The 12,025-nt window shown below is 51.0% G+C and overlaps 1 protein-coding gene across 1 annotated transcript in view; it reads right to left on the bottom strand.

The window, feature by feature from the left end:
• RUNX3 (RUNX family transcription factor 3) overlaps positions 1–10,488 on the bottom strand; it is a 92,551-nt gene extending 82,063 nt beyond the window's left edge. The window contains exon 1 of the mRNA XM_014062971.2: positions 9,983–10,488. Within this exon, the coding sequence (XP_013918446.2) occupies positions 9,983–10,243 (261 nt within the window). The 5' untranslated portion in view covers positions 10,244–10,488. The remainder of the gene's footprint in view (positions 1–9,982) is intronic.
• Between the last annotated feature and the right edge of the window lie 1,537 nt (positions 10,489–12,025).

Genomic DNA, 12,025 nt, shown 5'->3' with positions numbered 1-12,025 from the left:
CAGTTCAACTTCACTTGTTAATTAGTTTAATGGATAGATTAAGACCTTGCTTTGCTAAATTATTATTTTTGTTTATGCAACACCCTCAGAGGTTCATAATCAGAAGAGGCTGCTTCCTGCCTCAGGAGCTCCTCGTCCTAATATTTTCTGGCAGAAGCCCTCTTGGATTTCTGCACATCAACAAACCACACGACAGCTTTGGGAGTTGGGTGACCCCAATTGGAGAGAGGTTTAGATCCTAAGCCATGGTTTATATGGGGTTTATTAATTAAGCCCCATATGCTGGTGTTCTGCAGCACACTCAGCTGCACAATAGCAGTTGGTTTCGTGGCTTTGAGAGATGGGTGATCGAACCCATAGAGAAAAGAGAAGCTGCTCTTACTAAGCCATAATTGATAGTAATCCATATTCTAATCCCCCCCCCAGAGAGGTTATTTTTAGAAGTGGAAGGGTTCCGGAACTTCAGGTTTATTTTTTGGAGGGGGTAGTTAGTTTGATTCATGAAATACTCCACACCAATAATAGGCAATTGTCTTTCTATCACCTCCTTCACAGAGAAGCCTGGGTGTTCGGTATGAGCAATTGCTCTAGCCCTAGCCCTAGCCCTAGCCCTAGCCCTAGCCCTAGCCCTAGCCCTAGCCCTAGCCCTAGCCCTAGCCCTAGCCCTAGCCCTAGCCCTACCCTACCCTACCCTACCCCTACCCTACCCCTACCCTAGTCCTACCCCTAGCCTAGCCCTAGCTCTAACCCTAGTCTTGCCCTAGCCCTAGCCCTACCCTAGCTCTAGCTCTAACCCTAGCCCTACCCTAGCCCTATCCTAACCTTAGCTCTAATCCTAGTCCTACCCTAGCCATAACCCTAACCCATAGATGCAGAGTTCAAGCCTTTTATTACAGGAATCTCCCCACTCCGGCAGCCTATGTCTGGGAATGAGTAGATGTTCCAAGGACCTTAGTGGGGGTCAGCCCCAGCCCTTTTGCGTTTATGTAGCGACTCCAGGCTGGTTTTATGCTTGACCCTCCTCCCTGCGAGGCTGGGAGCTTCCCAACATCAGGCAAAGACAGGGTAGGATTGGATTCATACTCATGTCAAGCTGTACAGGTAGTCCTTGATTTATGACCATAATTCAGCCCCAACATTCCATTATTAGGCAGTTGTTAAGTGAGTTTTGCTCCAATTTGTGATCTTTTTGTCACAGCTGTTCAGTGAATCATTGCCATTGTTAAGTTAGCAACACAGTTGGGTCCCAGAAGGGGATGACGTCACCCTGGGACACTGCAACCATCATAAATACCACAATTCAGACGCTTGCCAGTTGCAAATCACCTGAATTGTGCTCATGTGACCCTGGGGATGCTACAACAGCCACAACGTGTCAAAAAGGATAAAAAAGTCACTTTTTTTCCAGTGCCGTTGTAACTTCAAACAGTCATGAATGGTTGTAAGTCAAGAACTACCTGTCGTTTACTTTGTTTCATTGAATAAACCAGAATTGCGAGGCACATTCAACCCACTAAGCGCAGGGCAAAGAGACCGCAGCGTGGCTGAGATGGGAGAGCCAGCCCACACCTGAGGCTACAAAGCTGACTGGAACCAGGCGAGGAGGAGGAGAAGGAGGAGGAGGAAGAGGAGGGGAGGAGGAGGAGGAGAGAGGGGGAGGAGGAGGAGGAAGAGGAGGGGGGAGGAGGAGGAGGAGGAGGAGGAGGAGGAGGAGAAGGAGGAAGGCTGGCCGACCGTGTGGTCTGGCTGCTGCTTTGGAAATGAGAAAGAGCAGCTCATCAAGAAGTCCTGGCGCAAAGGAAGGTCTCTTGCATTCTGTCAGGCAGTCTCAGCAGCTCCTGGGAACTTTCCAAGTGGTCGGAAAGAGATCCAGAAGCTGAGGACTCCGTCTAAGCTGGGCCCACTGGGTGGGGGCACAGACATTACTGGGGCATATGGGAAAGAGTTCCCCCCCCTCCCAAACGCCATCACTCTGCTAAACAAATAATTCCCTCAACACTGTCAAACTATTTACCAAGTCTGCATTACTATTACTATTAATCTTCTGATCGTTCCTATCACCCATCTCCTCCCACTTATGACTGTATGACTCTAACTTTGTTGCTTGTATCCTTACAATTTATATTGATTGTTTCCTAATATGATTTGATTGCTTATTTGTACCCTATGACTATCATTAAGTGTTGTGCCTTATGATTCATGATGAATGTATCTTGTCTTTTATGTACACTGAGAGCATCTACACCAAAGACAAATTCCTTATATGTCCAATCACACTTGGCCAATAAAGAATTGTATTCTATTCTATTCTATTCTATTCTTCATTCCATATTCTATTCTATTCTTTTCTGTTCTATTCTATTCTTCATTCCATATTTTCTACTCTACTCTACCTCTACCTCTACCTCTACCTCTACCTCTACCTCTACCTCTACCTCTACCTCTACTCTACTCTACTCTACTCTAAAGAGAAAAGAAGAACCTGCTCCAAAATTAAGTTCTTCATTTTTTGGACTGTCCTTCCTTTTTTGGGGGGGAAGAAAGCCCCAACAGAAATTTAAGGGCCAAATTTTTATTTTTCCAATTGCTTTTCATTTACTTCCACCATTTCTTAAAAGGATGCCCCCAGCTCAGATGGACTTCTTGCAGGTATAAGATCTGAAAGGTGGGGGGAGATATGGATCCGGAGGAAGGTTGCAATTAATCAACAGGGACTGGATCACACAGAGAAACACAAATGATGACGACTATTCAGCTATTTTTTTTTAAAAAAATCCATTTGGATCCAGGATTTGGTCATGTTGTGGAAATTATTTTTCACTACTACAGCCCTGCTTAAAAGGGCAGGTTCCCTCATTTTAAACCAGTTCTTAAAATAAATCCCAAAGTTTATTCCTGAAGGTCTTTTCTTTCCCTGCATCCTGAAATCTGTTTCTTAATAAAGCCAGATTTATTTCTTTTTTAAGAGGAGGATTTTTAAAGATAAAACAGTATTTTTTAAAAGGTCCTAAAATACGGTGATGGTAGTGATGACAAGGAACATGATGTGTAATGTTTAAGGCTTAGGAACTAATAGTATTCTGAAAAGGAAAGAAAAGGAAAGAAAAAGAGAATTATTTAGCTATTTTCTGCACTTTATAGGCCATTTTATTACCTAGATCTGTGTTGCTACCTTTCTTTAATATATAAAATTAGAAATTTAATAAACGTATGTAGGATACAGGTTCCTATTAGGTATATTTATGAGGCATAAAGAATGCTAGTGAAATTTCCTTCCTTTCTTCCTTCCACCTTCCTTCCTCTCCTCTTCATACAATTAAATTCACAACTTTTTCTTCCTTTTTAGCAATGTTGTTACCCTGAATTTTATCTTCTTTATCCTTCCTTCCTTCCTTCCTTCCTTCCTTCCTTCCTTCCTTCCTTCCTTCCTTCCTTCCTTCCTCAGGTGCCATGGCCATGAATGGGGACTTCCGAGACACGCATCGCACCTACCAACAGATCTTTGTTGACCAATGAACCGTTTGCAAAAGAAACGCCATGGCACTTTATGGGCGCCCTGCTAGCGCCACAAATTGAACTGATGGTCCTATTAAATCCCTCCCGGGGTCAGTCTTATGCGGCTTCCCGCGGCCGAAATCTGATTCCCCTCCCTCCCAATTCTAGGCGCGGCTAGTTTCTTCAATGCTGCCATGCAGAGAACTGCGTTTGCCAGCAGCTGCCCCAGCTCAAAGAAGGACCGGGGGTTTCAAGTGAGAACTCCGACAACGAGTTCATTCAGTAATCGGGTTAAGCGTGTTGTGTGAACGCAGCCAACGTCTAGAGAGAGGCGATTCTGTTGCGGCTTGTGCGCCCTTCCCGGAGCTTAGAGCGCTTCTCGCAGCGCCCGAAGCTCTTTCTCCCCGCCCGGTGTTCTGCTCCGTCGGCCTAGTTCCGGGACACAGGTCCGGCAACAGGGCTGCGGGATGCGGTGGGAGTTGGGTTCTTCCAGGCGCCTCCTCGGGTTGCCGACTGTCCAGCGTTTCTAAAGCTGGTGCCGAAGAGGTGGAGTAGGATGAGGAGTAGGAGTAGGGGTCTGCGAAGGAGCGCGGCCGGGGCAGTTGCGCCGGTTGCCCGAGAGCCCTTCGGCGACCGAAGCGGGGCGCCTTCCACTCTGTCTCCGCCGCTGCGGAAGCCCCTTTCTCGCACGAACTGGCTCGCTCCCCTGAGGACTAGCCGGCTGCCAAGTATCTATATGGGGATCGTCTGCGCACCTGGGGCGCTGGGCTCTCTGAGATTTGGGGCATCCCAGCCGGAGTGACCAAAAAGACAGGCGCCCTGCTTTGGGGCTTTAGGAAAAAAAGGTCCCTCTACTCCAGGGGTGTCCAAACTTGGGAACTTTAAGACTTGTGGACTTCAACTCCCAGCTGGGGAATTCTGGGAGTTGAAGTCCACAAGTCTTAAAGTTTCCAGGTTTGGACACCCCTGGTCTACTCGGAGAAAAGGAAGTCCCGCGGGTGGTCCTGCATCGAAGACTTTAATCCTGAAGGTCCAACAGGTTTAGATACCCGGAATGGGATGTGGTCAGGATTGGTCCGACTCCCCCGTCACTTTGGGGTAAAGAATTGGGAAGGGCAGAACTCCCAAAGCACTTTTTCAAGAGGCCACTGGGTCTTTCTTTGTTTTTCCTTGAAGGCGTTTCGCTTCTCATCCAAGAAGCTTCTTCAGTTGTTCAGATCAGCAAAAAAAAAAAAAATAATAATATCCAGTTGCCTTTGAGGGGGAAAAAAACACCTTTGGGACAACAATGACCCGGGACCATTGAGAATCTCCATAGAGAAAAGCAGAACTTCATAACTAGGTTCGCACAACACATTTCCCCTTTAATATGGTTTGTTTATATCCTGGCTTGGCCTGATTTGCAAAACTCGGTCATTCTTTTGCTTACCCAGAAAGCAGCAACGTGCATTCTCGTGGTCGGGATCACTCAAGGCAGGGGTTTGCAACCTTAAGAGCCACAAAGGTCCTAAGCAGAAGCGTTCCCCCCCTTCATTTCTGGAGGCGACTGGAAGTCCGGTTCCCCCATCATAGAGTCTCCTCCTAGCGCGGCATCCTTTTTTCTCTGTCCTAATTTGGAACAACTGGGAGCCGCAGCAGAGGGATAAAAGAGCCACATGCGGCTCCTGAGCTACCCCTGGCCCGAGGCATTGGGTTGAGCAAAAATGGTGAATTCTCTTAGCATAATGGAGAAACCAGACAGCCAGCTAAAGCCCAATTGGGGTTTATTTGTTTGACCATGCGCGTTGTGTTAAAAAAACATCCCAGGGGTTTTTTAACGGAGCTTTAAATATAAAGAGCTGCGTGAACCCAGGTTCTCGATCTTTTTTATGTATTGACTAATTCTAGATTCGCAAATAAAACCTAACCTAACCGGAAAGTTTGCAAACCGTTTTGTAAAAGTGGGCTTAGGCTGAATCTTCGGAGGTTGCTTCTCTTGGAGTCCTCCAGGCGAAGCGGCCGGTTTTGTCTCTCCTTGCCCGTAAATTAACTCCACCTTCGCTCGCGCTCTCTGCACTGCCTGCAAATTAGTTTTTAATTACTTTATTTCGATTTCTGCATCTTTCCGATCAGAAGCCTCTTTCGTGCTACCACGGCTATTACCGGTAGTAAGCAATATTCTTCGGCTGGCAGCCCATTAAGAAACAGTTACTTCAAAATGCTGCGGTTGCTTTCATTACACACCTGTCTATACTGATGTTGCAAAATGTTAGAAAACGATAACAGCTAACATCTGGCAAAGGTTCCGTTGGGGAGATCCGGAACAAAGAGAAGACAACTTTTGCCGGCTTCTAGAATTCCGGGGGTGGGAATCTTCCCACCAACCAAAATGGAAAAGGGGCAGAATCAGCTTGTAAGAACTGTCTCCCTTTTAACTTTATTTTGGTTTCGGTGGGTTCCTCGTGAATGTGGCCTGTGTCCCGAATTCAGGGTTCAAGATACGATGCAGATCCGGACAAGGATGGGAGAAACCGGATTCAGGCAGCTGAGAACGTCTCGAAAGGTTTTGGGAATGAGGACTCAGATTGTTGGGGGCAATAGGTTGACTGTAAACCGCTTAGAGGGGGCTGTAAAAGCACTATGAAGCGGTATATAAGTCTAAGTGCTATTGCTATACCCCGTCCCCATAGATAAAGGATCTCGATCTCCGAAGAAAAGAAATGGGATTCAGCTTAAATCAAAACAGAGCCGCGATTCTCGCAGCCTCGGAAAGTTAAACTGCCGCCGGAAGATCACAGCGCCGCAAAGACTTGCGAAGAAAGGAGAAAGAGAAAGGAAAAGCGAGCCGCTCGGTTGAAATAAGGATTAGTTAGCCCTTTTCTCCACTTTCTTTGGCTTCTCGTCGGAAATCTTCTGGAGTCGATTCGCTCAACCTCCCTGTCCACGCCGGAAAGTGGAATGAGCGTCCCTAACTCAGAGTAAAGGGGGCGAAAGTCGGGAGTGGGGGAAAGGACGCCGCGCTGCGATCACCGCAGCTGCCAAAACACGAAGCCCGGTTTCTAAGAAGAGCGAAGGGTGCAGGAGGGAGGGCGGGAGGGGCAGGAGGAGGCAGCAGAGGCCGGAGAAGGAAGGAGGGGAGGCAGAAGTCGGGGGTAACTCGGGTTCCTGGACAACTGCAAGGGGGCTCGCTCGCTTCCCTTGTAACTGTGGCAGATCCGAATTCAAGAGACGCGTCGTCTTTCGAAGACGCGTCTCTTTCCCAATAAGGTTGTAAGGAAGAGGCAAAACGCTGCCGCCTGGGACAGACCATCTCGGGTCGGGCACGAGTGGCAGCGGAGACGCGGCTCGTCTGAACGCCTGCCTAAGCAAGCGCTGGAGTCCCCCGCCTTGTTTTTGATCCCAAGTCACCCGCAGAAAGAAATTAAAGGGTTAATTCTTAAGTGCCAAATTTGAAAGGGATTTTTTTTTTAAAAAAAGGCCGTTCTTCCCTTTGGCCCGAAAATTGGAGCACGGACTATCAATTAATGCAACTTGTTTCCCCACTGGGCACACATGGATCTACACTACTACACCACGGATCTGCAGAGGATGGAGGTAAAACTCGGAAATATCTGAACGTAACAGGATTAGGAAGGCTGCGTTTTTGCCCAAACTCGGAAAAGTAACGGTGTGAATTTGATTCTTAAATAACAGCCCCCCCTCCTTTCCCCGCAGTAACCCTGAGGACTAGAAGTTTAAGTCAAAAACCGGCGTGGCAGGCAAGCTTTCTGTCGCTCAAATGGAGCTGAGTAAAATTGAACGCGCTGGGGTGTTTGAGGTTGCCAGCCCCCCCTCCTCCTTCTTTACACAAACTCTCCTTCCCCTTTTCAAAACCAGAAAACAAACCAGTCGCGAAAGCGAAGCAAAAGAAGTGGGACAGACGCCAGCTAGCGAAAGAGCCACGGGAGTGGGGGAAAAGCAGAGAAGGCCGGCCTCAGAACAGAGGGTCCTCGCTCTATTTTGGAAATAAATTCAACCTTACAACAGACAGGATATTGTGTGTGTATGTGTGTTTGTGTGTTATTTCGTTTCGGTAGACCAGAGGTCTTCAAACTTGGCAACTTTAAGACTTGTGGACTTCAACTCCCAGAATTCTCCAGCCAGCTGGGAGTTGAAGTCCACAATTCTTAAAGTTGCCAAGTTTGGGGACCCTGCGGGAGACCTATTTTGGGGGGGGGAGGGAGGGGGGAGAGGGAGGGAGGGAGGGAGAGAGAACATTTCTGGGCATGCGCCATTCTTCTTACTAAGCTTTACGACTACCAGATATTTGTGAGAAATCTTGTTATTTCTACGGGAAACGCTGCCTCGTCCCCAGTTCTAGGACGTTTTCGAGGTTATCGCTATTTTTCTTAGGGCTCCTATTTGGGCACCTTCACTTTTACTTTCCTCCCGCGCTTACAGGGACGTTAGATTCCCGTCGGGGGGAGAAAACGCGGCCCAGACGTCGTGTGGGTGAAGTGAGCATCGCGTTTAGATTCCGGAAAGCAAGTTACTACAGGCTGGAGGAGCTGATCTGGCTTCACACGAGACGCTCGGATACAATGGGGTGGGATGCCCGAGAGTGCGAGTGCGCCAGAGGAGTCCAGGCGAAATCTCGACCTGTGGCGTGTGGACCGGGCGATAGTCGTAGGCCAACCTTTGTTAGCCTTTCGCAAGAGACTGAAGTCCGGTCTGGTTTCCCCAGCAGACTTTGGGTAAGAGGGCGATCAGCTCTGCTACTCATTGGGGGTTCACGGTTTATCCGTGGAGGTCGGAAGAGTTATGTTTGGGAGCGGCGGGGTGGTGGTGTTTATTTCATTTTTTATTTTATAAGTGGCCGACTTGTATGAACTGAGTGGGTATTTAAATAATACATACATACATACATACATACATACATACATACATACATACATACATACATACATACATACTGTCCTTTATTCCTTTTAGAAGAATCTGTCCTGTCCTTCGGTCGGTCGGTCGGTCGGTCGGTCGGTCGGTCGGTCGGTCGGTCGGTGTCTGTCTGTCTGTCTGTCTGTCTGTCTGTCTGTCTGTCTGTCTGTCTGTCTGTCTATCTATCTATCTATCTATCTATCTATCTATCTATCTATCTAAATATCTAAATATCTAACTAAATATCTATCTATATTGTGCCAATTTAACTATGACGCCCAATTTGTGTTTTGGAGGGTATCCCGGAGAAAAATTTAGTTATTTTTCCTTGACATATCTCCCGCTTTTTTTTTAAAGACTCTTTACTCCCCTCGCTTTGAAAAGGGGAATTTTCTTTCTCTTTTCATAGCAGGAAAAAGGCCTACGGAGATCGGAAATCGCCATATCCGCCGCCGGTCTGAAGAGTCCGTAAGTTCCGTTCCCTTTCTGAAATTCTCATTCTGTATCTGGGGCTCCGGTTGGAGAGTCTGGGCGCCTTACAGGTTTAAGGCAACCCTTCCAACGCTGAGTCAAAAGCGCTGGAGCTAAAAACCTCCCCTTTATTTAACAGGGAAGGTTTTTAGCTCCAGGCTGCGTTGGGTTGCTTGTTCTTGCTCTTTTTAAGGAGTGCAGCATGCACAGATATTATATAGAGTAAAATAGTGGTTTATTTAAATTTCACAATCGCTTTACATTGCCTTGTGCTGTTTGGATGGTAGACCGCTTCGAGCGTAACTATAAGGCGAGGAAAGAGAAAAGAAGGAAGGGGGGGGGAGTTTTGGAACCGTGTTTGCGGGAGATGATTGAAGTGGATTATTCTACACTCGGTTGGGGACGGTTGAATTACAGAAAAAGGGTTCCAAGCGGCCTTTGGGACTTTTCTGTAACTTTGGCTACCTTCCTGGCATTGGGGGGGGGGGCGCACCCTTGTAGCGCTCTGGGGGAAAAAACCGAACGACCCTTCTTCAACAAGGGAGTCTCTCAGCCTCCTCCTCCAACCCCCACCTCGAGCCTCCGAACCTGCCCGGGGACCTGCTAGTTGGTCAGGGACGATTAAATCCCAGATTCGGGAAATCCGGAGAGTTGGGTGGGCGAAGACGCCGACGCCGCCCGCCAAGAGCCGAGGTGCAGCCGAGGGATAGCGCTCCCCACCTGCGGAAGCAAGTCGCGGGGAATACCGCAGGCTTCTGGGATTAACATTTAGGAAGCTGCCTGCGATTCAGCCTTGCGGTTTCCCCTCAGGAAATTAAAGGCGTTTTTGAGCTGCCAAGGTCGGGGGGAGGGGGAGTGGTAGGGAAAACTCCCTCGTCTGTTTTGCAGAGTGCCCCCCGGGGGGGAGAGGAAGTGGGAGCTGCTGGGTAACCCTGCAAACCGCTTGCCGGGGGGACCCTTTCGCCTGCCTTTCCCCCCTGCCCGCCCAGCGCCCATCCCGCTGCTTTTGCCGTTAAACCGCGAGTCCTCCCGGGCGCTTGGGAAGCCCGCTCGGCAGGAAACATCTGCGCGCCTCTCCCAGGACCTCACCCGCTCCGCCCAGCCTCCCCCCATCACAGCTTACCTTGAAGGCCACGGGGAGGGTCTTGTTGCATCTCCAGTGGGAAGGCAGCACCGAGCACAAGAAGTTGGGGCTGTCGGTCCTCACCAGCTCTCCCGGGTGATCGGCCAGGACGTCCACCACCGAGCGCGCCTCGGTCCGGCTGCGAGGTCCCGGGACCGGCGCGCTTATGGCACCGCTGTTCTCTCCCATCTTGCCGCAGGGGAAGGCCGTGGAGGGAGGTGTGAAGCGCCTGCTGGTGCTGGGGTCTACGGGAATACGCATCACAACAGCGGGCGTTAGGGGAGGAAGGAGGAGGGGGCGGCGGTGCTGCTGCTGCTGTTGCTGGCCGAGAGGCGAGGGAAACGGGCGCCCAGGGCGCAGCGAGCCAGATGCCCAAGAGCACACGGCGGGCTGCTCCGAAGCCAGGCGCGGGAGAAAGCCGCCCCAGGCACCCCCGCAAGTCGGGCCGCCGCCACCACCAGTCCCTGCCGCTTCGGCCGCCAGTCGCTCCTTAGGGCGCAGCTCAGGCGGCGCGTCTTCCCGGGGCCCCGTTGCGCTTCTCGTGCTCCTCGCCTCCGCCGGCGGTGCTCGCAGCCAGGCGGCGGGCCCAGGCGCCTTGGTGGGGGATCCCCCGGGGCCGAGAGCTCAGTCCTTCGGCCGCTCGGCGTTGCAGTCCCGTGGCGCTCGGCTCCGGAGCGCAGACGGTCGCGGTGGGGAGCCCGGAGGCGGTCAGCGAGCGGTTGGCCGAATCCCAGAGCGCTCCTTTCGCGCGCCTCCCGCGCCCAGGCACAACTAAGGCGACTCAGACCAAATAAACCCCGGCTCCGTCGGCGGCAGCAGTGGGGCAGCAGCGGCGCTCGGGACTCCCTCCCGCAGTCACGACGGAGGGGCGGGGAGGCGAACCAACAACATCCCGCGCTTCTCGGCTCGGCGGCTTCTCTCTCCCCGCGAAGGGACCGCGGCGAGACCTCAACAGGTTTCAGTTCTCTCCGCCGGGGTCCGGCCCTGTTTCCTGCTCCTCCTGACAAGCACGCCAGGCGCCCTTAGCCGGCCTCCTCCTAACCCGCCTCCTCCCGACACGTCTGAAAGCAGCCGAAAAGTGGCCGCGGTTACATACTGGCTCCTTCCCTTCTTTCTGTCACTTCTTTTTTTTTCCCCTTGTTCTTTTTCTTAAAAGTTTATTTACACAGAGGCGGGCGGGGCGCGGGGCGGCGCAAGGGCAGCGGAGCCAGCCACTCAGAGCGGCGGGGCGGGGCAGGGAGGCTGGGAGGAGGAGGGGTCTGCCAGGACCACGCCCTTTTTTGAAGCAGACCCCGCCCACTTCCTTAGAAAGGGGGAAAAAACGTGCGGCCGCGGAGGCTTGTTGGGGGGGGGCAGCGTGTTTGGTTCCCCCGCCTTTCTGCTTCTCTCTTTTAGCGCTTCCTTTCCCTTCCTCTCCCCGCAGAACAAATCGATTTCCCGCTCAAAACTTTGATTGCTGCCCCGAGGACGGTTTTGATAAACACTTGTGTCCAGGGGGGGTGAAAAGTGGAGCCGACTTCCACTAACCGGGTGCTCCTCCAGACGGGTTTGGTTACAACGCCCATCGTCCTTGGCCAGTGGGGCTGGGAAGATGAAAGCTGTAGTCCAAACCACGCGGGAAGGGTGGGGCGGCTGGGAAGCCGAATATCAGGCTAGGGAAAGTTCCCCAGAACGAAGGTGGGGAGCCGCAACTGGAAGGGCGCAAAAACCGAAGGGTTAGCGGAGTTCACACAACGCGTGAAAGAAACTCTGAATCCGGGCAAGCGACCTGAATATTCACTGTTCCTACGTTGCCCTTCCTAAGCTGCTTGATTCCCGCAGAACGGTATGCTAAGGGTTGCGTTCCCACAATCTCTTAGACGGCCACCTAGCCCTCTTTACCCTCGAGTAACAACCTGTTGTGTGAATCCAAGCCAAATTATTTCATCCTCGAGATAGCCAAGAGTTTAAAATCCCCCCCCCCGTTCAACCCTAGTCCAGGATTTGACCAACCATCAAATCTCGGCCCGAAGGGGAAAAAAAGAGGTCGCCAGCTCTTGGCGG

This window comes from Thamnophis sirtalis, unplaced genomic scaffold (genome assembly GCF_051295495.1).
Source record: "Thamnophis sirtalis isolate CommonGarterSnake01/CBP01778 unplaced genomic scaffold, rThaSir2_p1.2 scaffold_13, whole genome shotgun sequence".
NCBI lineage: Eukaryota > Metazoa > Chordata > Lepidosauria > Squamata > Natricidae > Thamnophis > Thamnophis sirtalis.
Note: the sequence above shows the minus strand (reverse complement) of the source record. Positions and strands in the feature narration are given on the sequence as shown.